The sequence below is a fragment of the Podarcis erhardii genome (assembly GCF_964252035.2).
Source record: "Podarcis erhardii genome assembly, chromosome: 16".
NCBI lineage: Eukaryota > Metazoa > Chordata > Lepidosauria > Squamata > Lacertidae > Podarcis > Podarcis erhardii.
In genome coordinates this window covers 9,271,909-9,297,546 of record NC_138514.1, presented here as the reverse complement: position 1 = coordinate 9,297,546, position 25,638 = coordinate 9,271,909, and the positions used below count along the sequence as shown (strand labels likewise).

Genomic DNA, 25,638 nt, shown 5'->3' with positions numbered 1-25,638 from the left:
ATGTTTTCCCTCTCAGCCCTATCTCCGTGAAACTTGACTACACCATACAGGCTCTATAAAGGCACAAATATATACTGTATTTTTCGCTCTATAGGACGCACCTTTTCCCCTCCAAAAATTAAGGGGGAAAGTTTGTGCGTCCTATGGAGCAAATACAGGCTCCTTGGCTTCAGCAAAAGCAACGCGAAGCCTCCAAAGTGCAGAGGGAGCGCTCCCTCTGCGCTTCGGAGGCTACGCGTTGCTTTCGCTGAAGCCTTTGGAGCGCAGCGCGAGGTTCCGCTGCACTCCAAAGGCTTCAGGGATAGCCACCTGAAGCCTTTGGAGCGCAGCGGGAACTTGCGCTGTGCACGGGTTTGAAGGCTCCCCGTGCCCTGCAGAGGCTTCACACAAGGCTAGACCAGCTATCTCAGCCGCTATCCCAGAAGCCAGATCCCTCTTACTGTCCTCCTGGCTTCTGGGATTCAGAATTTTTTTTTCTTGTTTCCTCCCCCCCCCCCAAACTAGGTGCGTCCTGTCGTCTGGTATGTCCTATAGAGTGAAAAATACGGTAACAGGTTTATTAGGCAGGGTTATATATGCCTACCCGGCAGGGATCTTAACACAGATCTGCAGCAGGGTTTCTCCTAGGGCGGGGGCAGGGCTGGATTTTCCTTAAGCAGACTGTGCACTATTGGAACTGCACCAGTTCCGATCTCTCTCTACTTCGTTTGCACGCTTCAGCCCAGTCCATGAAAAGCTGCATTTTCAAAATCTCGTTCAATAATATATCAAGCCACAGTCGCAAATTTGCTGGTGGTACACAAGAGGTTTGCTTATGCTCAGTGTCTAGGAACAAAAACTCCTCAGTATATTCTACCCCCCATCCCCTGACATACCTACCTACCAATGAAATCCATATGATTTGGGGACACGAACACATAAATCTCTCCTTATGAAAGCCTTGAGCCATAGAGATGCCTTTCATTAGGAGATAAGAAAGCTGACTTTGTTGGAGGGGACAATGTTGCTTTTCAGACTGGGCCCCACAGATTGGTCTCCTCTTGCTTCCCCTTTGCCAGAAGACCAAGGCTGATCTCTTTCAGAGCACAGCCTGCCCCAGTCTACTTCACTCTGGATTAATTCTGCACATCTCTGAGTCGAAGCAGATGTGGTAGATCCATGTGCAGATCTCCCTGGTTCTTAAAAAAGTTTTAAACAACTGCCTCTAAGTGGGTGAGGAGGTGTTGGATCAGAGCACCGGTGCTGGGGGAGGGGAGATCAACCCCTTTGCTGCATGCCATTTCCCTGGTCTACCACTCCCTCCCACAGCTGCCATTACCTCTGCTAGAGTAGGAAAACACCTGCAACGTGCTTGTGTGTGTGTTTCCCCCCAGGGGGCTCAGCAGTGGGCCCCTCCAAACATCCTGCTTATCATGCACTCACGATGATCTGCGATCAGTATGGTATTGGGGACATTGCACACAACGCTGCTTTCAATACCATTTGTGTTTGCAACAAAGTTTTGGAGTGGGCCCACTGCTTTGCTTCTCGTCGATGCGTGTCCCGTAACTTCCTAATGAACCCCTGCAACTCTTCACACCTCAAACATTTTTGTTGTTGTTGTTGTTCCATTTTCGTTGCTCTGTAGTGCAATAGTCCCCACCTCCAGACAGGATTATTGCAACAACAATGGGGAAGCGGTACAGAACAACTAGTAAAATGGAATTGTGCGTGAATGGTCCAATATAAATCCACCAATACAGTGGTACCTCGGGTTAAGTACTTAATTCGTTCTCTGGTCCATTCTTAACCTGAAACTGTTCTTAACCTGAAGCACCACTTTAACTAATGGGGCCTCCTGCTGCCGCCACACCGCCGGAGCATGATTTCTGTTCTCATCCTGAAGCAAAGTTCTTAACCCGAAGCACTATTTCTGGGTTAGCGGAGTCTGTAACCTGAAGCGTATGTAACATGAAGCATATGTAACCTGAGGTGCCACTGTAAAGGACTATTATTGCATCAACAGAAGATTCTCGCAAAACCCCCAGTTTGGAGGGGTCCAGTTGCTTTTTGAGGGGGGGGGGCGTGATTTAGATTGGGTTCTTATCTTAGCTGCTGTCCAAACAGAAAAGCAGATTGTAACTAAACATCAGGGAAAACTTTCTGACAGTAAAAGCATGGAACAGTCTCCCATGAGAGGCGATGGACTCTCCTTTCTTGGAGGTTTTTAAGCAGAGATTGAATGGCTATCTGTCACGGATGCTTTAGTTGAGATTCCTGCATTGCAGGGAGTTAGACTAGGAAGACCCTCGGCTCTTCCTTCCAACTCTACAATTCTATGTTCAAAGTTGTTCTCTGAAGCGGTAGAGGTTGGTCCAGTAGGAAGAATTCTACAGAGGGCACAAGCAGCCTGAATAAAAGGATGGTGTTTGCATGCCAAAATAAGCTGCAATTCACCCCAAACCATGCACTCCCATCACTGGGAATCTGCCATCTACACGATGGCTCAGCATCATGTCCAGCTGACCCCTGGGTTTTTTGGACAATGAACTTTCAGCACATGGTACTCCCAGGTTGATACCCAGGATATAAGAGGGGCAGGCGGGCAGAGTGTTTTGTGGTACCTAAAAGGCTCACAATTTAATTTATTGCACCACAACCTTTTGTGGGATACAGTCCAGCAACTTGGAAGGAACCACATAAACAACAGTTCAGACTCATTGCGCAGTACAGATCTTTGAAGCTGTGGCCTCAAATGCATCCTTCATTTGCTTTACTAAGAATTCCAAAATGTAACAGCTTCCACATTCTCTCTCTCTCTCTCTCTCTCTCTCTCTCTCTCTCTCTCTCTCTCTCTCTCATCACTCTAGTTCTTGCTGTGGCAATTAAAATTCACACACACACACACACACACACACACACACACACAGCCCAGACTTCAGTTTTGTTGTATTTTGGTCACTAATTCCTTAGCCCTTCATTAAGGGCCCAGAACTGCCCAGAGTACACAATGGGACAGAATGGCACTTACAGCTTCTCGAGAGCACGAAGTCCGAAAAAAGAGCCATTCTTCAGAGTTGCTATCTTGTTGTTGCTCAAAATCCTGGGGAAAGAGGGAGGGGGGGAAAGAGAGAGAGGGTTATTCATCCTGCGTTAACCAAGCATCCAGGGCTTAAAGGGGTGGACTAGGTGTGTGGTCCTTAGTCATGGATTCATTAGCCACACCCCAGTTAGCAAGGGGGGCAGGAGAGTAGGGAATGGTACAAAGGCTATAGGGTAAATGTATGACATAGCAGTCTATAGGAAGATGCCCCACCCAGCTACTTAACAGTTATATATAGGCCGATTTGCAAAGTGCTCTTCCAGATGTTTGCTTCCACGTCAGCAGAAGAGTGATCCATAGCAACATTTTGCAGTCACAGAACTAGGAACAACAGACACAGACTTCTCTATAAGACTGAACAGTGAATGCCCAGCAAAGAAGAAGGGTCTTATTAAAACTGAACGGTCTTTTTAATGGACTCCAACAGCCACTGACAACTAAGAAGCTCCAGTCTAGATATGTCAGTGCTTCCTGGTTTTAAAACTTTATGCTGTAAATCTTTATGCTGACAACTTTTACAGGTCATGTTGTTGTGTGATTTCAGAGGAAAGCCTTGCTCTCATTCCCTGCTGTACATTGTAAAGGCCTTTGGCTATACAACAGGCATAGGCAAACTCGGCCCTCCAGATGTTTTGGGACTACAACTCCCATGATCCCTAGCTAACAGGACCAGTGGTCAGGGATGATGGGAATTGTAGTCCCAAAACATCTGCAGGGCCGAGTTTGCCTACGCCTGCTATACACAATAAAATCGATTGGTTGACTTTCATTGACAAGCTGGTGTTGTCCAGCTATTGGGAACTACAACTCCCATCAGCCCCAGGCAGCACAGTCATGCTACTTGGATCTGATGGGAACCTGTAATCCAAAGCAGCTGGTGGGCACCAGTTTGGCAAAGCCTGGAATACACACTCCCAGCACATATTAATGTATCCCACCCAGTACTTCCCCTGTATCCATTACCGCATTCAACACACATCTGCTGGGAATGCTTATGATCGTAGCGGTGGCGGTGGTTTTAAATGCTTATTGCTCATGGTTTCCATTCAAAATATAATGTACACTTGTAAAGAAGGGCAGAATGGAAACAGATTGGAGTACAGAGACGTTGCAGTTGAGGAATTCAAACTATGTCTGGGTGGCCTGTTGCCATCTAATGCATACAAGGTTCAAAGTATTTTTATAGTCTTGTCCCCGAGCCAATGGTTGTCATTAGCATCTGTGCCTAAATGGTGGTCCCAGATGAGGGTGAGCTTGCCCATTCAGCCCAGAGGATTCATGCAGTTAGTTCAATGGGGCTTGGATGGGCATCGTAGTGCAGGGAGAGGGGTGCAAATCCACCGGCAAAGGACGGGAACAGGCTGCTCACAGGCACAGATGGGTCAGAGATGGATTTGTGCTTTACTCTCAGGTTGGATTTTTGAAAACAATTTGTCTCTCAGAAGGTTAGACATTTTCTAATGGTTTAAAACTATCAACATCTCCCAATTCTTCTGCCTCTGGAACCCTAGAATTACAAAAAGGTTTCAGAACTGTAAAAAAAAGTTACAATTTTCTGATCTTCCCCCCCAAATTTATGCTAAGTGGTGTTCCTACTCATTATTATTGTGCATATGTAGCTAATATTACTAATCTGAATTTCCTTAATCCTTTATATTGTTGTTTCATTTATTCATTCATTTAAATCCTTTCTATTACTATTTCAGCTGGGAAAATATTACCTTCTGTTTGTTGAATTTAACTGGCTAGAGATCTATTATCTACATAAGGATACGCTGCTATAGTAATATAAATTATTGCAATATGTACCACAATTCTTTTATAAATAAAAGAATGTGATCATTTAAAATAGTAAAAATTTGCCTGCCCTTTATCCCATTTACTGATTAATTAACCAATTACATTGAAATAAATGGACATATAAATCAAGATCTCGGTTTCTGTCAGTGATGCTGGAAGAAACACAAGATAATCAACTAAAAAGCTAGCATAATTAGAAGGAAAGCCCCCTTGCAGCTGTTGTCCTCTGAGCTTGGAAGTAGCAGAGAGCCACCATGACTCACCCACTGATACCTTCCTTCTGCATGAATTTCTCTTAATCCAAGATGGCAGCCATCACCACCTCATGTGGAGGGGAATCCCACACTTAAACTATGTGTGAAGAAGTAGTTTCCTTCATCTGCCCTGGATCTCCCACCATTCAGCTTCCCTGGATGACCAAAGGTTCTATATTATGAGAGAGGAAAGATCTCAACAGGTCTGTTTAAAAGTCCTTCACTGCCTTTCCAGCATCTTCTCTACCACAGTACTGCTGCCGGCACCTTAGTTCAGGAGTGGGGAGGGGAAAGTCAGAGCAGCTCTCCAAGATTTTAGGCATGGGTCTCTCGCAGCCCTACGTGGAGATGCAACTTGGGTCCTTCCGCATGCAAGGTAGATACTGTACCACTGAGCTACAGCGCTTCCCCAATCGTGTGGTGGCAAACTGTGGTGGGGTAAAGCCAAAGCACAATGTGCTACATGTATACTCTCCCACTGTCCTTGTGAAGCGGGAAGACTCCTGATTTCCTGGTATAAATCACTATTCCTTATTCTGCCCTTGAGGAATACCTTGTTAACACCTGGTTAGCGCACATTGCTAGCACTGGTGTTCTTCAAAATTCATACAAGAGGGGCTAACAACATTAACTTTAATTGTATGGTACAAAAAGATAAAAACCATTTCCAGGCAGCTAGTCCTCAGGGGGCTTCAATGCTAGTTCTCCACACATTCAGCCATATGCCAAAGCGCTCTGCTCAACCACAATGCTGAGATCTGCTCTCTGCCCAGCGGAGTTCCTTCATCTCACAAACTTGCAGGTCAAGTGTCCCCGTCCGAGTTCAGCATTTTGGCAGCAGCCAGGGCTGAGGGCTTTTCAGACCTCTTTGTCCCAAAGTAAACAGTTTAGCTGACCACGAAAAGGGCCTTCTTTTGGCCTCAGGCCCAACGAGCAGGAAGGCAGCCATGTTGAAAGGAGGGGGAGAAAGGAAGAGCAGCCACCAATTCTCCCAGATGCTCATTAAAAGCTTTTTTAATGAGCAATTAGCCCTCGCAGACACTGCCTTCCACCAGCGAGGGCCATCAAGCAGCCCCTGAGCTTTAGACAGCTTGCAGTCAGAAGACACTTCAGACTCTCGACGTCACCCTTTTAAGCAAGGCCACTTTCTCAATAGGCTCTTTGGCAGCCATCACAGCGATGCCACTGTGTCACTATGCAAAGAGAGAAGCCATCCCCTTGGGTCATCCCAGAGGAAACAACCTTGGCTCCCATCAACTGGCTTTTGGGTTGTACTAGGAAGGTTTAGGGTGGGGGCTTTCCTACTCTCAGCTACAGCAAACATCTGACAAGGTACACACAGGTAATACTGGTGGCTGCCACAGGGCGTTTTAAACATGCACTCAAGAAAACGGTTTTTCAGGTATGTGTGGAAACAAAAATGATATTTATTTCTTTAAAGGCCCCACATTGGTGATTATGGACTTCAGCCTCATGCAATAAAGAGTCACTAAATACAAACTCTGGTAGCGGCAATTGAAAGCAAAACACTTCTTCCGGGAGGAGGGTGCCAAAAAACACCTCCTAGGTATAAAGCAGGAGTGGGCATCCTGAGGCCTGAAGGCCAAATGTGGCCCACCATAACTCTCTCTCTGACCCTCCCAGCTCCCCCCAGCCTGTCCAGATTGCACAGATCACTGGCCCTTCTCCACCCCTTCTTTAAGCTGTTCTTGAACTGTGTACATGAGCTGCCAAAATGCCTCTATAGCTTGCCTAGGAAGAAGATGGGGAGATGTGTGCATGAGAGTGTAGAAGCCTCTTCCTCTTTGCGTGGCTGGAATGCCACCTATTGTACATAAGTCACATCCGGTGCTCTGCCCAGTTTGCCTTTGGCCCCTGACCATTGGTGGCCCCCACAAGGCTTTCCACAAAAGAATGTGGATCTCAGGAGAAAAAAGGTTTCCTGCCCCTGAGACAAAACCTTTGCTATGGGAGCCTATTTCTTTTCTGATACTGTATAAGGAAGCTGCCTTATACCAAACCAGACCCTTTGTCCATCTTGATCAATACTGTCTACAGTGACCAAGCAGAGGCTCTCCAGGTTTTTCAGACAGGGGTCTCTCCCAGCCCCCCCATAAGGATGCTGGGAATTGAACCCAAGATCTTCTGCATGCTCTGCCAACCAAGTTCCAGCCCTCGTCAGTCGCGATTGGCCCAGCTTCAACTTCACATGCCTGCAGCATGTATCTTAATATATAAACTATGCATGGCCCCGGAGCAGCTGGCAATAGGTGGTGTCCTGTCTGGCAACTGCAGATGGAATTTCCTCTCTGAACAATAGGAAAGCCTGACCTCTATTTCCCCCTTATTGGTTATGCTAAGTACTTCCTTTGCCGCTGCCACATGCATAGTTACGCCTATCACCAGACTGTGAAAACATCTTCCTTTGTTGGGTCATTCCAACACAGGCCAGGGAATGTGCCCACCCCCCCAGCCAGGCCAAGTTACCTCCCATCCTCTTTTCCCTGAGCCAGCAGAATAAAAAGGGCCAGTCCCTTGCCTTCAGGTGCTCCCTTGGAACCCATCAGAAGATGCTTTCGACTGAGTCAGACCATTGGTCCATCTACCTCAGTATTGTCTAACCTGACTGGCAGCAGACACCCAGGATTTCAGGCTGGGTTCTCTCCCAGCTGTAGCCAGAGTCTGAACCTGGGACCTTCTTCATGAAAAACTAATGCTCCACGGCTGAACTCCGTCCCAAAGTCCAGAATGCTACAAAATGATTACTAACCACAATTTCAGAACCGCACGAGTGCCTTTCTTGACCACCTTAAATTCAAATGAAGAGATCTTCCACAGTTTAGTGTGTTAGAGCACACAGTGGCATTTCAGGAGCATAATGCATGCACACTTCTGATCTAAAATGAGTAATGAAGGAAGACACTCTGCAAATGAACCTTCTCATGCATTCAAAGAACACAAGAGGGGGTGTATGCTGACCATGCCCCCTGGCAGCTGCGCATTCAGCATTAGTAAGAAAGGGGTGGCGCCTGTCAAGGGCTCCTTCGCCGGATTGGCCAATGTCCCCAAATGGACTGAAAGAGCCCTGTGCAAACGCAGTTCTTTTAGCACCAGCATTGAATGCTTGTTGAGCAAGGTATGTGGCAAGCAGACGCATCGGCAAGGGATGGGTGTTGCCAGCAGGTTTGCACCCACTCTGACAGGTCCTGGGAACCTGTGGCCCTCCAGCTGTTGTTGAACTCCAGTTCCCTTCAGGTCCAGCCAGCGTGGCCAAAGGTCACGGGCGATGGGCGCTGGAGTCCAAGAACATCAGGAGGGCCACAGCTAAAAATGGCAAGAGTTATAGAGCAACCACCTTATTCAGTTACAGTCAGCTTTGGATAGCTAAACAAATCACTAGTCCAGCCATATCACCCTCTTAAAGCAGGGGTAGGGAAACTTTTTCAGGCGGAACACCAGGTTCCCTCCTGCGTGACCCACTTGGGGGGGAGGCAACATGCCAGAAATGGGTGGCGCCAGAGGCAAAAGTGAGTGGAGCCATGTATTATGTACTGAAGTTCTCACCCTGGGCCAGCAGGGGGATACTGTAGATAGTTTTCACTCAGGTCCACATATGCAAATAGGGGATTGAAAGTGACGTTGAGTGATTGGATAGTTACAGAAAGTGGTTACTGTTGCGTTCTAGTGGAGTTCTATATAAGCAGGCTGGCTGAACCCTTCAGTTCAGTTCTTTTCTGGCCTGTGAATAAACAAGAGCTGTTTGAAGAATCACCGTGTCGTCTGATATGTTCACCCACAACTTAACACCATGAATGTAAATTTCCCCTTTGTACAGTAGGCTACTTTCTACACACACACACAAATGTCCTCCATCCAGGCAAGCAAAACTCTTGATCCGAGTTCAAGGGCACTTTTCAGCCAAGGAAGGTGGTGAGGGGCATGGCTTGTGCAGAGACCCAGAGGCCAGGCATTTGGTCCCTGGGCCTGAGGTTCCCCACCCCTATCTGAAAGTTGCCCCACCCCATGAATGCTCAGCAATCCAGCCATTGCAGTGAAAACACAGAGAAGAGATGTACCAGGTGTACCGCTGCATACACAGATGGGAAGACATATTCACAAGGTGGAAAGTGAAAGCTTTGCCTGGTTTTTAGATAACTTTGGGTGATCCAAGTTTCTGCCATAACATCCAGATCACATCCCAAAAAAGGCAAGGACCCAGGCGGCCGAGATAAAAATCAGCATCCTGACTGATCTGCTGCCAGTGTCCAAGAGAAGGAATCTGCATCTTTATGGCTTGGAAAGAATACCCTTGACCCTCTCATTCCCACTAAAGCTTCAAGCTCAGACCTTTTCCCCCTTTGTATTCTTCATCAGCGATGTAGCTTTGGATATCCCTCAGCTTCCCACAATCCTTCTTCCACTGTTTCATAGTATCACAGAATTGTGGAGCTGGAAGGGACCCTAAGGATCATCTGGTCCAACCCCCTGAAATGCAAGAATAGGCAACTATTCCATATGGGGATTGAACCTGAAACCTTGGTGTTATCAGCACTAAGCTCTAACCAGCTGAGCTATCCAGTTAATAGGATGAGTCAAATAAGCCATGCAATTGCCATTTTTTGCTGTTTGTGCAGACCAATGGAAGGATTCTTGCAGCTGGAGAACAGATGCAATACTGCAGGTGGTGATTAGAGGTTGCCAGGAGCACCATATTGGGATGCTTCCAGACAAACTTTTCATTGAGCACTATCCTGAATTCTTTGCAGGGAAACCGGCTATTTAATGAACTTTCATTCTGATTGGTTTGCGGGTAGGTTAGACAGCATAGCGTCAAAACAAGTGTTAACCCAAAAAATCCAGCACATTTCCCCATCAGTTTCTTAGTCACAAAAAGTCGGGTCTTTGGGGGAAGCTGGTGGGGGAAGATGCCCCCACCCCACCCCATCAACAGTAATAGTGCAGCCTGGATGTGCCAGTATGTGACTGAATCCCCACCAGAAAACAGCTGCATTCTGGAGGCCCCCTTTGCCTTGCATTAAGCCTCAGCCGACCCGTTACCAGAACCTTAATAGCTTTTGTGCCATCAGCTGCATTGACTTTGGCAGTAAACAAAACCCACCCCAGCAATGTTTATGAGGCCAAAGAGTCAAGTAGGGTTAGAGGTGCAGATAGCAGGGGCTAAACGCAGTAAGGGCAGGCAGCTCTATGACCTGCATGGAGGTTAAGCAAGACAACTGGCTAGAAAGGGTTGCAAGGCTGGGAGAAAGAACTCCACTGAGACTCCACAAATTCATCTCCCGCCCCAGCAGGTTTGTAAAAAGCAGATTTTTCCAGCTGCACCAAATTCCCCATCAGACACCCCACACTGGAAAAACCAGGGGGGAGCTAAGCATAGCAACACTTTGCTCTTGCATTAAGCTTACACCCTGTACATGGGGTTGATTTCTCCATAGCAGACAGGCCTAACTAATACCCGTTGACACTGACAATTCATTTATGAATTTTTCTCAGTTCAGTAAGTAGCAGCCACAAAACCAAGGAGGGCTTTGATGGTATTGAAGGATACGGAAAAGCAAATGAAGGTGAGGGCGAGGAGCTTCCGGCCCGAAATAAGGTGGTTTATATGGCAGTTTGTTTAAAGCAGTACATTCCACCCTTATATAATTTCATAAGGTGAAGGTAAAGGGACCCCTGACCATTAGGTCCAGTCGTGACAGACCCTGGGGTTGCAGTGCTCATCTCGCTTTATTGGCCGAGGGAGCCAGTGTACAGCTTCCTCCTGGTCATGTGGCCAGCATGACTAAGCCGCCAGAGCAGCTCACGGAAACGCCGTTTACATTCTCGCTGGAGCAGTACCTATTTATCTACTTGCACTTTGAGGTGCTTTCAAACTGCTAGGTTGGCAGGAGCAGGGACCGAGCAACGGGAGCTCACTCCGTCGCACGGATTCGACCCGCCAACTTTCTGATCTGCAAGTCCTAGGCTCTGTGGTTTAACCCACAGCGCCACCCGCGTCCCTTTCATAGATTCATAGAATTGCAGAGTTGGAAGAGACCACAACTGTCATCTAATCCAGCCCCCTGCAAACCCAACGAGGGGCTCAAACACATAACCCTGAGATTGAGATTCTTTTGCTCTACAAACTGAGCTATGCAAGCTACAATCTGTGTACATGCTGTCCCTGTCATGTAAACAGTTAGCAAACACAACACGCCTAACATGCCTAGTTTCCTTCCCATGTTTCAAGCTGGACATTATCAGCTGTCCAAAAGCACCAGTTTTCCTCCAAACTCCAGATTTTGTGTCAAACTGCACACTGAAACAAAACAAAACCCTCACCCCTGACTTGTTGCTCTACCAGGGGCCACACCAACTGGCGCTAATGGGAGTTGGAGTCTGGCAACACCTTAGGGGCACCAGGTTGGGAAAGCTACCCTACGCCTATCCGTTTCCAGCATCTGCCTGTGGGGTCTCCATTTGTATGACAACACACACAGAGAGAGGGAGGGAGAAAGAGAGAGAAAGCACGCAGGATTTTGGCTCATTTGTTTAAAAGGGGAACTATGTTAATGAAAAAAACATGGACTTGAAAGATAACAGCAGCAATGGGGAAACTTTCTTTCCAAGGCGCCTAAACAATTAAGGGGCCTCAGCAGTCCCACTTTCAAAAGAGACTCAGACACATCAGATGCAATTTCACTTGGAACGCAAAATGGAGCCGGAGGTGGGGGCAGGCAAGCAAGAGGTGGGGGGAGATTTAAACAAAACAAACACCAAGTTGGGTTTGCCAAGCGTCAGCGCAGAGGCAGATCCTGCTTGTGCCTTGAAAAAGGTCCAAGGCAGCGAGAGAGGATGGAGACCCAGCATTTCCTTCCCGGATCCCTCCACCCATCCTCTTATCTTGCAGGCAGGACAGGAGGGGGAGCAGAATGAGTTGGGGAGGGGAGGTCAGAATGCACTTATTATGTCCCCTCTTGGCTTGCAACTTCTATGCAGTTTTACTGACCATGGAGGTCATTTGCTCTTGCAAGCAGCAGAGGAGGCGTTCCTTCCCAGCCCTGGGGTCTGAGACTTTGAACCGGAGAGTCAAGAGCGAGGACTGAGCTTCAAGCCTCCTGCGTGCAAAGATACGGTTCCTCCTTCTTCCCCCAAGCGAGGCTTTCCTTAATGGAGTCCTTTTAAGAAGGCAAAGGCATGGTTTCTGGGCTGATGCCTGACAGATGTAGTTCTAGACCAGAGCTGGGGAACATCTTTCAGCCCAGGGGCCACACTCGCACCCTTCTAGGGGCCACATGCCAGTGGTGGGCAGGGCCAGTTGCAAACATGGGCAGAGGAATGAATCAAATCCTGCTTTCACGCAGTAGGCTAGTTAATAATGCACAGCTCGCTCTACCCTCCCCACCCAGGTAAGCGAGAAGCATGGCCAGGGCTCAAGGGCACATTTCAGCCAGAAGCAAACCATATAATGCAGGGCCAGTAGGCAGTGCAGCTGTGTGGACTATGGGGAATTCCAAGGGCCAGATAGAAAGGCTTGGAGGGCCGCATTCAGTTCCTGTTTCCACTGAGTCAGGAACGTGATTGTGTGCGTGTGCTTTTAAAATCCTCTACCGATAAGCTCTTCCCCTTATCTACCAAGCTTCTAATGTCATGGCTTTGTATGCAGAGGGTACTGCATTTCCAGACCCCAAAGGTCTAGTGCTGAGTGGACAATACTGAGTTAGATGGGTTAAAGGTCTATAAGGCAGCTTCCTATGTTCACAATATCCAGCTACTTCACAGGAAAAGACACTAGAGGGTCGAATTCATTCATGGGTCTCCACGGACATGTCAAATTTGCTGCTTAGCTTCAGTTTCTAAGATTAAGTTATAGAACTATGACTTTCAGCCACGATGTTTGCCATCCAGGTGCTACAACCAAAGATTCCAACAGGTCAGTCGTTCCTCCATTCCAGTATCCTGTATCCTTACTCGAAAGACACAACTAAGGATGTTGGAGAATTCTGACAGAAACAGAAACGGGAGCAAAAATTGCTGGTGTTCTCTTATTTGTCCCGCAATTTGAACAGAAATCACTCCAGTAAAAAATGATAGGTATATACTCTGTTGTTGCTCCTTTCAGTTCGTAAATGATACCTAATAGATTATGTCCCCCCCCCCCAATTGCCATTGTTTGTACCTTTCATTGAAATGAAAAGGGCAGAACAATGTAATTCATTTAACTATTTGCATAAATTACGTAAGTTGTGTGATTTCACCACAGCAGACAGTGAGACGAATAATGCAGTTTGTGGCAGAATACAAACTGCAGCAGAAAGGAAACAGTGCTGCGTGACAATCAAAGGGCAGAATAACCCTAGCCACAACCAACCAGAATTGTACCCATTATTCCAATGTGGCTAACACCAGAGATTTCCGTAAGTCTTGAGAGATTCAAGATACTGGCAGTTCTATTTCCAATCAATTCAATGCATGGGATTCTCCATTTTCACAGCTGCCCCACATTGGGGCAATGTTTTATTATCACTCTTTACCATGAGCCCCAAGATCCCTTTCTTCGTTAGTCATCACCAGTTCAGACCCCAGGAATGGCAGCTGGAGAAGTCCCCATCTGGCAGGAAGACTCCTAGCGTGAGCTAAAGCAAAATGCATGATAAGACAAGGAGATAATTCCTTATCCTTCCCACATGACCCTTCCCCAAAACTAATCAATTCTAAGGACGTGGAAGAAATTAAGTTCAGTTTGCAACTAAAGTCAAACTGACCTAACTGGCATTCCCTGAAGCAATCGGGAAACTGAAACACAGGCATCCTTTGAAATCCACAGTTCCCTGAATTTTTGCAGTGCAGTCCTCCAGCCAAGTAACGTGTACAAAAATGAATATACTAGGAAAAAGTGCAAATTAAAATGCATTGCAAAAATGTATTGCAAAAATGTGTAGAACAGACAAAGCTGTGTAAAGTAGGATAAATTTACACTAATATGCTGGAACATTTCCACAACGCGTTTTTTTTTTAATTTAAAAAAAATCATAAACTGGTGTCGGTTTTAAGATTGGAAAATGAGCATGGAGTCGTTCTTTACCTAATTTCAGCTGCTAGTAATTAACATCCCTAGTAATTTCTTGTTATTATTAACAGCAGGGCAGAATCACAGAGCAGACCCAGGACACAAATTTTCTGGGCTGCAGGGCCTTGTCTAAACGGGTCTCCCGCCTGCTCTGCTTAGCTGGTTTCCTGTTATTGACTAGCTTCTTGTTATGTTTATTTACACAGGGCTTGTCCAGATTGGGTTAAGGGAGGAAGAAGTTTTGTTTTTTTCTGGGGTGGGGTATGAGGACAGTGGGCTTGCCGGAAGCTGCATTCAGCCTGCCTCACTTGAAAACCAAAACCATTTCCCTTGCTGGAGGACAGTTCAGGTGTTCCAGGCTGTATCTGCTCTCTGGGCATGGCAGAGGACAGGATCCAAATGGTGGTCTTTTATGAAAAGGGCAATCTGCTCAACAAACCCTAAATTTCTTCAGGCCCTCCATCAGGGTCTGCCCGCTCAGGAGGCAGGGTGAAGCAGCTGCCTCAGGCAGTGGACATCCAAAAGCAGTGCCCTTTTGGGGCGCCCCCATCTGCCCTGCCACCTCAACCACTGGTAGAGAAGCAGCGCCGGCTTCCGGCAAGATCTTGAAGAAATCTTGAGCACATGAGATCTTGTGAGACTTCAGCAAGATCTTGCAAATTCTCGCTGGGACTCGTCATCTCTGCTTCTGCTCTATGGTCGGTGCCACGCAACCCAAGTTAGGGAGACAGCAGTGTGTTCCTGTTTTGCCTCAGGCGATCAAATGGAACGCACCACCCTTTCCTTGAACTGGTTTACTTATTAAATTTAGATCCTGCTTTCAGAGTGGCTGGGAACCAGCTAAAAACCACACCAATTAACATTTGACACTGCAGGAAGCCAGCAATCCTAGGCAAGAGAGTGTTAGCAATAAACAATCACAAATACTTAAAGATACTGCAGGCCAGCTTCCCAGAGTCACGGTGGAAGTAGCCATGTCCTCTCCATGAATTTGTCTAATCCAGGGGTCAGCAACCTTTTTCAGCTGTGGGCCAGTCCACCGTCCCTTAGACCATGTGGTGGGCCAGACTATTTTTTTGGGGTGGGGGGTGGGGGATGAATGAATTCCTATGCCCCACAAATCAGGCCCTCCCTTAAAAAGGGCATGTACTGCGGTGAGACCTGGACAACCAACTCCCTGTGTTGTGGGTGGGTATGATTGGTCAGCCACAACACCCAATTGGTAGGTCCCTCATAGCTGGGTGCAATCTGGCCAATGGGACGCAGTCCAAATGGTTTGAGGGACCTATCTATGCCCATGCACGTGACCCAGAGCTTCCTCTTTTGGTGCCTGCATTCGGAACACCCACCCACCTCTCCCTACTTTTAGGACTTTGCACTTGACCTTGCTAAGCCGCCGTGTGTTGTCTGTCGTTGGGACAGGGGCACGGCAGGAATTTTCCCCACTTGTCTGATTGGCTGTTGCCATTTGGGTTTCGCCTGCCACGTAGCAAATCATCACAACTTGTAAGGTTGTGGATAGGCACTGGTTCAGGTGATAGGGGTGGGAGAACGCTCTCGCCATCCCTATGTGAATGGTATTCCGTTAAAGGAATTCAGGGACTCGATGGTTTGGTCAACCCCTGAGAGAGGGTTGAGCCTGTGCCTGAGTCCAGGGGGACATTTGGGTGGTGGAGGTAGCCTGTTCCCAGCTTTCCGCTTTTCCAGGTGTTCACCCTTGGCTGACCTATGCTGGAACCCTGGGTCAGCGCTACCTGCATGGCAGGGAGCTAGTCAAACCAGAGCCTATGCTACCATTCACTTTCTGTAATCAATAAAGTTGTGGCCTAAATTCTACCAAAAACAAACCAAAAATTTGAGTCAAGTGTGAATTTATTTAGGGGGAAGGTTTCTGGGTCTGAACATGCAAATAACCCAGAGATGCATTTTAAATAAAAGCACACATTCTACTCAAATAAAAACACCAGGCAGGCCCCACAAACAACCCAGAGATGCATTTTAAATAAAAGAACACATTCTACTTATGTTAAAACACACTGATTCCCGGACTGTACACGGGCCAGATTTAGAAGGCGATTGGGCCGCATCAGGCCCACGGTCCTTAGGTTGCCTACCCCTGGTATAATCCCCTTTTAAAATCATCTAAGTCATCACTACATCCAGTGGTCATGAGTCCCATAGCCCCCCCCCCCCACTTAGTGGTCCATCAACCAGGCAATTGCTTCATCAGGAAGCTAGCCTGGCTTATTTTAACACTTGCCAGGCCCAGGGGTTCAGGATGCTGGCCTGCCTTGATTAGCTTTTAGCACATGCTGGACCCAGGGATTACAGAGGTCTGGCATCCACAGTATGGTGTAGATGTGGCTCTGCTGTCAGAAGCAGAATGATGAAGTAGATGGAAGACCTCTGCTTGGATTGGGCAGTGCTCTTGTTATGTCACTGCTCTTCCTCCATTGCCAACACCACACAATATCCCAAGGTTTCAAAATAGCCTATCTCGGTTTGGGAAAGGAGACTGTTTGGGATTTGGTGGAAAGAAATGCCCACTAATTCTGGGGTGTAGTGACTGTTGTTGCTAATAATAACTTGGTTGAGATGCATGGCCATTCCCACATGAACAAGCAGAGTCCTTAATAAAAGATGCATCCTTACTTTGCTTGCAGGATCACTACTAGTGGTGAGCTGCCCAGACATTGGACAGATATTCATTTTATTTTATTAAGATTAAACAGTTCGCAGACGCAGGACATCAGCTTGCCTTTCCCGCAAAGTAGATCTTCCATTGTAGAGAACAGAGGAAACTGCTTTTTACCAGCAGTGTTCATCCATAGTTTTGTAAACTCAGGTTTTATAAGCCATGCATGGGAGTTCATCCCTTGCCCCCAACCTTTGCTGTTGTGGGCATCACCTTGCCAACAAAGGTCTGTATAGTTAAAGCTATGGTTTTCCCAGTAGGGATGTATGGAAGTGAGAGCTGGACCATAAAGAAGGCTGATCGCCGAAGAATTGATGCTTTTGAATTATGGTGCTGGAGGAGACTCTTGAGAGTCCCATGGACTGCAAGAAGATCAAACCTATCCATTCTGAAGGAAATCAGCCCTGAGTGCTCACTGGAAGGACAGATTCTGAAGCTGAGACTCCAATACTTTGGCCACCTCATGAGAAGAGAAGACTCCCTGGAAAAGACCCTGATGTTGGGAAAGATGGAGGGCACAAGGAGAAGGGGACGACAGAGGACGAGATGGTTGGATAGTGTTCTCGAAGCTACCAGCATGAGTTTGACCCAACGGCGGGAGACAGTGGAAGACAGGAGTGCCTGGCATGCTCTGGTCCATGGGGTCACGAAGAGTCAGACACGACTAAATGACTAAAAAACAAACGTTAGCAGCACTGAAGTGTCCTCTCCAGGGGGCAAGCCTGGGCAGTGTATATGGAGGTCCTGGGCTGCCAGAAGACAAGTCCCCTCCTCTCAGCCTCACTGGTGTGGTCCAAAGGAAAGAAGAGCAAGACGTTTGGCAACAGTTTGGCTGCAGGAGGTGCTAGAAGAAGGTGTACAAAATGTCTTAGGGACTTTACTCTGGATTTTTGTAAGCTTTACTCCTTAGCCTTTTCCTCTCCCGAATATATCCAACAAGGTAGCAGATACAGATTTTTCCTTGGGATTTGCTCCCAAAGCCTTTCTCACAAATGAGTACATCCGCAAGACAGCAGAGGTTTAGGATCAGAGCTTTCCTACTCCTAGATGGGCTACCTCCCAAGGTTGAGAATTCCCATCAGCCTCTCATTTTCCTCTACAGCATCGGCAGTAACCATCTTCTTGACTGTTGGACCCTATACAGTGGTACCTCGGTTTTCGAACACCTTCATACTTGAACATTTTGGAACTTGAACACTGAAAACCCGAAAGTAAGTGCCTCGGTTTTCAAACGCGCCTCAGAACTCGAACAGGAAACACGGCTTCCATTTTGAGTTTTCCGTATTGAGGCTTGCAATTTGAGGCTTTCACTTTCAGTTTTCGGACGTTTCGGAACTCAAACGGACTTCCAGAACGGATTATGTTCGAAAATCGAGGTACCACTATATCATTCTCATCCACTCAATCTGCCGGAGCCTGTCTTCACATGCAGGGGAAGTCTGTAACTTTGCCCTACCTAAAGACGCCAAAAATTGAACTCGGAATCTTTTGCATGTAAAAGCTGTGCTCTACAAGTTGAGGTACAGTTCTGCCATAAACTGCATTTTCATTGCTTTCAAAAGCCAAACCACAACATTTTCTTGGGAAAATGATATCTCTCACTCACCCCTTCTCCCACCAACCTCCACTAGGTGCAGGGGATACTACTCAGTTGATTCTTTTATCCAAGCAAACTGTTAAGGGTGCAGGGAGTTTTTGGGAGACCCCTACTGGCCCATAGTGCTACAATTCCCAGAGTTTCCTGGGCAGAGGAATTGACTGTTAAGCTACTCTGGGAATTGTAGCTCCATGAGGTGAACAGCGGTCTCCTAACTTCTCTCAGCATCCTTAGCAAACTCCTAGGGTTCCCTTTAGGAGGACACCATGACTATTTAAAGTAGTAATATAATACTGCATTAAATGCATAGTGCCGATGGGGCCTAGGTGATCTCTGACGTCCCTTCCAAACTGATGATCGTTGCAAGAGGAATACAAGGGGTGGAGAGACAGTACAACAACTTTCGGCTACAAGTTCTGCAACACGTGGGCTCTGCTCTGACCACCCTCCTGCGCTGACCTCTTGGGAACACAAAGCCAAACAATAAAGTCATCGCCTAATTGAGCGAGGGCTGGAAATATCCCTCCTAACAATGTGAGGATTAGGAGCGGGGGGGGGGGGGAGGAAACCAACCAAACTGAAATCTCCATCAAAGAAGGGAACTGTTCCTCAGCCAAACAGAGCAGAGTGTAGTGTGATTCCCTTGGTAGGCCAGATCCACACCACACATTTAACGCACTATTATACTGCTTGAACAGTCACAGAAAATCCTGGGAACCCTAACGGTGCTGACTTCACAGAGCTACAATTCCCAGCACCCTTAACAAACTACAATTCCCAGGATGCTCTATGGCATGCATATATATATATATATATATATATATATATATATATATATATATTTGGTGTGGATATGAACATAGAGAGCTGACTTCTGTATAAACCCAGCCAGGCTTGACTTTGATTCAGCACATCGAGCCAATTGCATCCAGCGCGGCCCTAACACTGAGTCACCTTGAGTTTCCAGCAGTTTGAAGCTAATGCCGCTTAATTGCTAGGCACAGAGGCACTTGTGACCGCACCACCAGAGCTGCGCACAATCAGCCACTATCAGATGGCGGGACTTGGGCTTGGCTGCTGTGCTCTCTTGCTCTCTCTCTCTCTTCCCCTCCCCCCGCCCCCGCCTTCTTCCTTAAATAAAATAAAATTCTCATATGAGGAGCTGAAAGGAAAACAGACAATTATTTTCTCAAGCACACTCGAATCCACTTGGATAAATAATAGCTCCAGAAACAGGGCTGCTAAAACAATAAACTTCCTCTCTGCGCCCAACCAAAAAAGGATGTGGAGTGATGCTCGCCCCCCTCAGTCAGAAAGCAGCCGGTGGTATGGAGACGTGCAGCAAATGAAGAGAGAAAGAGAGTAAGCCCCCCCTACCTCCCAAAAGCAGAAGATCGGAGTCGAGAAAGGAAGCAAGACAAAAAGAGAGAGAGAGAGAGAGTGTGTCTTTCTGCTTCAAGCTCCCTCCCTCTCTCAGCTCTTTCTGTTGTTGCTAATACTCCAGTAATTAAAAGCACATGCTGAAGGTCTAACAGGATACAGGCCGTTTGGCGCATGCAGAGAGTGGACGGACTTTCTTAGGATGGTTTTGGGTGGGGTGAACTTATGAAAGAAAGCCAACTTCTTTATCCCCCTTTAACAAAGATTCGGCAGATAGGTTCTTGTTCTCCATTAAAACACGACAGTCGCAATGTCTGGGGTGAGGAAAGAATTTCTCCTCTATGCCAGCTGGTGAACAACCCCGGTTTGTGTGTTGCGAGGCAGGGAGAGAAGGAGAGGGCACATTTTCCTGTTTGTGCAGCTGCGAGCTGGTGGGGGCAGGAGTTGGTTTGTAATCTTGAGGCACAGGAACATTTACTGCTACATGAGGGGTCGGGCACCTCAGCCCCAGGGGCCAAATGCGACCCATTAGACCTTTCTCCCTGGTCCTTGGGGCTCTCCACAGACCACACCCCTCATTGCCCCATCTCCACATTCTCAAGTGCTTTTGTCTGTAAGGAATGCATCCTTGAACTGCGATAACCCCTCTTCCTTGTTTGGATGGGGCACACAGCAGTGTAAGTGTGACGAAGCCTCTGGCTTTTCTGTGGCAAGAATGTCGCCTGTCATACAAAGATAAGAATTGCACCCACAAGCTGCAAAAACCATAAAGACATATGTAGGGCAAAGAATGAAATACAGATGGACCCAAAATTAGCATTGTCATCAATCTTTTGTAGCCAAGATTTCAGAATCCCATATAAGGCAAAATGCTTAGATTCATTCATTCATTTATTTAAGTTGTGAAATGCTGGATGAAACCCTAAAGATCTATTGTTAGAAGCATGGTATAACAAAGTATGGGCAATTCTGTTGGAAGGAAAACTGACTAGTCAAGTTTGGGCACACAGACAACAAAGGGAAATAGATTGGATTAGGGAGATTTCCTACCACAGAGATTTCTACCTCTCACAGTGTGTGGATATACACGTGTGAATAGAACTAGATCTCCTTGTTTTTACCTGTGTACTGAGCTCTCTACCTCTTACATCCACCCTTTACAGAAGCAAAAAAGGTGCACCCCGTATACAGCCCACTGACCAAATCTCCATTTCCTTTTCCTGCTACTCCTTCCCCTACTTCCAGATGATTGCAGCGAACTTTTCCCAAAAGGAAGGGAGTGAACACCGTAAGGGCCACCTTTACTTTGAACAAGGATAAAGTTGTGTCTTAGCTGGTATAGGAGCTGGCCAATTGGTGCTGTGCAATCCCAGCTTCTGCTGCAAACCAGAATAATAGGTCCTGTCTCACCCCAATCCCAAAGAGAAGACTTTTCAAGTGCATCTAATTTTTTGTGCCTGGGATGTTATGAGGGGCAAAGAGATGAAAAGAGACTCTTATGTACAGTATATATATATTCTCAACACCATGCATAATTGCACAGAAACACTGGAAAACAAGCATATACTGAGCCTGACGGAACATTGGCCTTTCTAGCTCAGCATTGTCTACACTGACTGGCTGCAGTTCATCAGAGTTTCAGGCATAGGGCCTGCCAGGGCTTGAAGCAGGAGCTTCTGGAGATGTTCTAGTAAAGTGGAACCTCAGGTTGCGAACGTTATCCGTGCGGGAGGCACATTCGCAACCCACAGCGTTCACAACCCGCAGCTCCGCTTCTGCGCATGCACAAAGCGTGATTTAGCGCTTCTGCACATGCATGAGCGCCGAAACCCAGAAGTAACCCATTTCAGTACTTCTGGGTTCGGCGCGGTCCATAACCTGAAAACACGCAACCACAGCGTTCGCAGCCCGAGGTATGACTGTACTGATTTACAGCCATGTAGCTTATTTCTCTTGGGAGAAAAGCAATGACAAACCTAGACAGCATCTTAAAAAGTAGAGACATCACCTTGCCAACAAAGGTCCGTATAGTTAAAGCTATGGTTTCCCAGTAGTGATGTATGGAAGTGAGAGCTGGACCATAAAGAAGGCTGATTGCCAAAGAATTGATGCTTTTGAATTATGGTGCTGGAGGAGACTCCTGAGAGTCCCATGGACTGCAAGAAGATCCAACCGATCCATTCTGAAGGAAATCAGCCCTGAGTGCTCACTGGAAGGACAGATCCTGAAGCTGAGGCTCCAATACTTTGGCCACCTCATGAGAAGAGAAGACTCCCTGGAAAAGACCCTGATGTTGGGAAAGATGGAGGGCACAAGGAGAAGGGGACAACAGAGGATGAGATGGCTGGACAGTGTTCTTGAAGCTACCAGCATAAGTTTGACCAAACTGCAGGAGGCAGTGGAAGACAGGAGTGCCTGGCGTGCTCTGGTCCATGGGTCACGAAGAGTCGGACGTGACTAAACGACTAAACAACAACAAAGCTTATTTCCAGGTGGGATTCAATCAGATGCTGGCAAATTCAGGTTGTGTGACTATAATTGATTCTGCAGCAAACCCACTTCCTTAATTGATTCTGGAACAAACCCACTTCCTTAAAAGTTTGAACTTTTTGCAGTAGGAAAATGCATTACAGTACAAAGTGTCAGATTAACACAAGCCTTTGATACAACATCCTCTATCTTCCCCACAAATAAGAATGAAGATGCATGAAATACCTGACACCACCTGATCTCTCTACAAAGAAATCAGGACAAACCCTCAACAAACTGGTCACCTAAAATTCCCATGGCTAGAGCTGTAGTGCAACCGCAAACTACACACTCTTCCTGCAATTTGTTTTCCCTGCTTCTCCAACAAAAGCAATTGTTAGGAAGAAGGGATTTGCATCTGACCAAAATAGCCCAACAGTTAACACTGTGTGGATGTGGCAGCAAAGGGAAAAGTCCACACACTTGTGACAGCAAAGAAGAGGAAAGATTAGGAGCAGACAGTTCCAACAGTTGCCTGCCATGTCTGTGTATTCATTCATTCAAACAATTTATATACTACAATACTCTCCAAGTGGCTAACAAAGCAAAAAGGTTTGTTGTTGTTGTTGTTGTTGTTTAAAACCCAGTTCAAGGTATAAAATCAAACTTCAGTTAAAATGCCTGCTGGATTTTTTTATTTTTTTTTAAAGGTCTTCACTGGGTGCCAGAAATTCATTGGACTGATTCCAACTGGAAAGGAACTCCATATAATTGGGCCCACAATACAAAAGGCTCTTGCTCAATATGAGCAACACACCTGAGCCATTGGGAACCACTAACTGTGACTCCCTCAAAGACCTCAGTGATCAGGCAGGGTTAAAAAGGGTTAGGGGGTCCTTAAGGTATCTTGGACCCCAAATGATAAGGGCCCTGAACATTAATGGAAGAGCCTCAAACCTGGCCCAATTGTGTATGGGCAGACTTTTGAGCACTGGAGCTGTGTACTGGCAATCCCATTGGTGCCCGTCTATCCTGGGAGACAATTAAGAGTGTGCCTTTGGGGGTCAAGAGAGTTGGAGAGTTTACAGCACCTGCTATGGCAGTAGAGACAGGGAAGAGGTGTGATTTACTGCAGCTGAAACACTATACCAGGCACGTCCAGCTGGTCAATCGCGATCTACTGGCCGATGGTGGGGTGTTCCTTGTCAACAACTCTGGTCCATCCCCCCTAAAAGAAGCTCAATGACAATGGGTAGATCACTGCCAGATTTATTATACCCGGAGCAGATTGCAGTCTCCAGAGAGTTGAATGTGGCTGCTCTATACACACTGCCCAGGCTTGCTGCTAATAACTTCAGTGCTGCTAACACAGAGGTTTGTCTTCACCCCTGGAGGCGGACTCCATCGTCTCTCGAGACAGATGGATACTAACAACAACAGGGGCACATGAAGGCATCCAGTTTCACTGGTGTAGATGTGCCATGGCATTTCTTCTCGCTGCACCCCTTCCAACAATCGTTCCTTCTTCTGGTCACCGATGTGAATGATGGTCTCCAGGCACTGCAGTTGCCTGCAAGGGATTCCTCCGTGGCCACATTGATGTTGCCAGCCTTAATGTCACATTTGCAAACATCTTTGTAACACAGAGTTGGTCTGCCAATGGGCCTGGTGCCTGAAGCCAGCTCCCGGCAGAGCACGTCCTTGGGGATCCTGCCATTTTCCATCTGTGGGCATGACCGAGCCAGTGTAGATGTTGCTGATGATAAGTCTGTCCCCATCCATGGTCAAACCACAGCATTTTGCATGAGCTGGAGCTTCTCACATGGATGCAGAAGAGCATTAGGGAAAGACTCTGCCAGAAGGAAAATCCACGCTTTTCCTCGCTTGGCGGAGCTGGAGCACAGAGAAAGATTTATTCCTCTCCAGTGCAAGGCTCTACTACTCATTCAGCAATGACAGAACATTTCTTCTGCTGTTTGACAGAATTCCACAACACTTATTGAGTACGGTTTGAAACTGATTTGAGCATTTTAAACAGAACTATTGGGTAAAATCTCTTCCAGCAGAGATTCAACTGGCATCAGCACTTTTGACTTTCCTGAAGACTTTGTTTATGCTGACAGGCCTAATCCTGTCCTTATAGCCAGTCATTGTAATAAATGTTCTGTACAGGTTTTAATGTACCCCCTCCACCAAAAAATGTTTGTATTTTGCTGCTAAGCACCCTGATATTTTATAACAGAGCAATATATACATGCATTTATAAACAAACAAACAACATACAAAACCAACAGGAACATAGAAAGCTGCCTTATAGATTTCAGTTCTCACATAACCATAAGCTATGGCAGGGGTAGGCAACCTAAGGCCTGGGGGCTGGATCCGGCCCAATCACCTTCTCAATCCGGCCCGTGGATGGTCCAGGAATCAGCATGTTTTTACATGAGTAGAATGTGTGCTTTTATTTAAAATGCATCTCTGGGTTATTTGTGGGGCTTAGGAATTCGTTCATTCTCTCCCCCCCCCCTTTTCAAAATATAGTCCGGCCCACAACATGGTCTGAGGGTCTGTGGACCGGCCCACGGCTGAAAAAGGTTGTTGACCCCTGAGCTATGGTATATGGCCAGGTGGGAAACCTCAGGACAAGAGGCCTTCTGTCTGGCCCTCGGGAATCTCCCCTGGCGACACACCCTCCTTTGCCCTGCTTCACACCCTCAAATGCTTTGGCAGGGCTGGGATGTAGCGTCCTTGGAGAATTGAGAAGAAAACAGAAGAAGGAGAGGAAATGGTGAGTGTTCGCTTATTTATCCCATCTCTGGAACAGAAATCAATACAGCTAATACAATAGTTTTTTGCTGTTGCAGTTGCTTTCAAGCCACAAAAAAAAAACATAATTGATTGCTTCACACACATACACTCTTAAATTGTGTTTACTATGAAGTGAAATGAATGGGGTGAAACAATGCAATCACAATGTAACTTATTTACGGTAATTTACATAATTAATTACATCAATTATGGTGGTTAACTAATTTCATCAGAACAGACAGCAGGACAAAATAACACTGTTTCTGGCAGAGGATGAACTGCAGCAGAATGGAAACAGTGCTGCTACATGTGATGAATACAGGGCGGAACAGAAAACCATGCCCTCTTTCATCCCTAGATAAAGCGTCACACCACTTGTCCCATTCATTTTCCCCTCTGGCCACACCCACCAAAGGCAAGCAGACCGCAGAAGGGGGCCTATGAAGGATAGGGACCCTCAGGCTAAGAAAGGGGCCCCATCTCTAC

At 46.8% G+C, this 25,638-nt stretch overlaps 1 protein-coding gene across 1 annotated transcript in view; it reads right to left on the bottom strand.

The window, feature by feature from the left end:
- Positions 1-25,638, bottom strand: part of ADGRA2 (adhesion G protein-coupled receptor A2) — a 118,616-nt gene that overhangs the window by 73,827 nt on the left and 19,151 nt on the right. Inside the window, exon 2 of the mRNA XM_081843261.1 lies at positions 3,011-3,082. Coding sequence (XP_081699387.1) covers positions 3,011-3,082 — 72 coding nt within the window. The remainder of the gene's footprint in view (positions 1-3,010; positions 3,083-25,638) is intronic.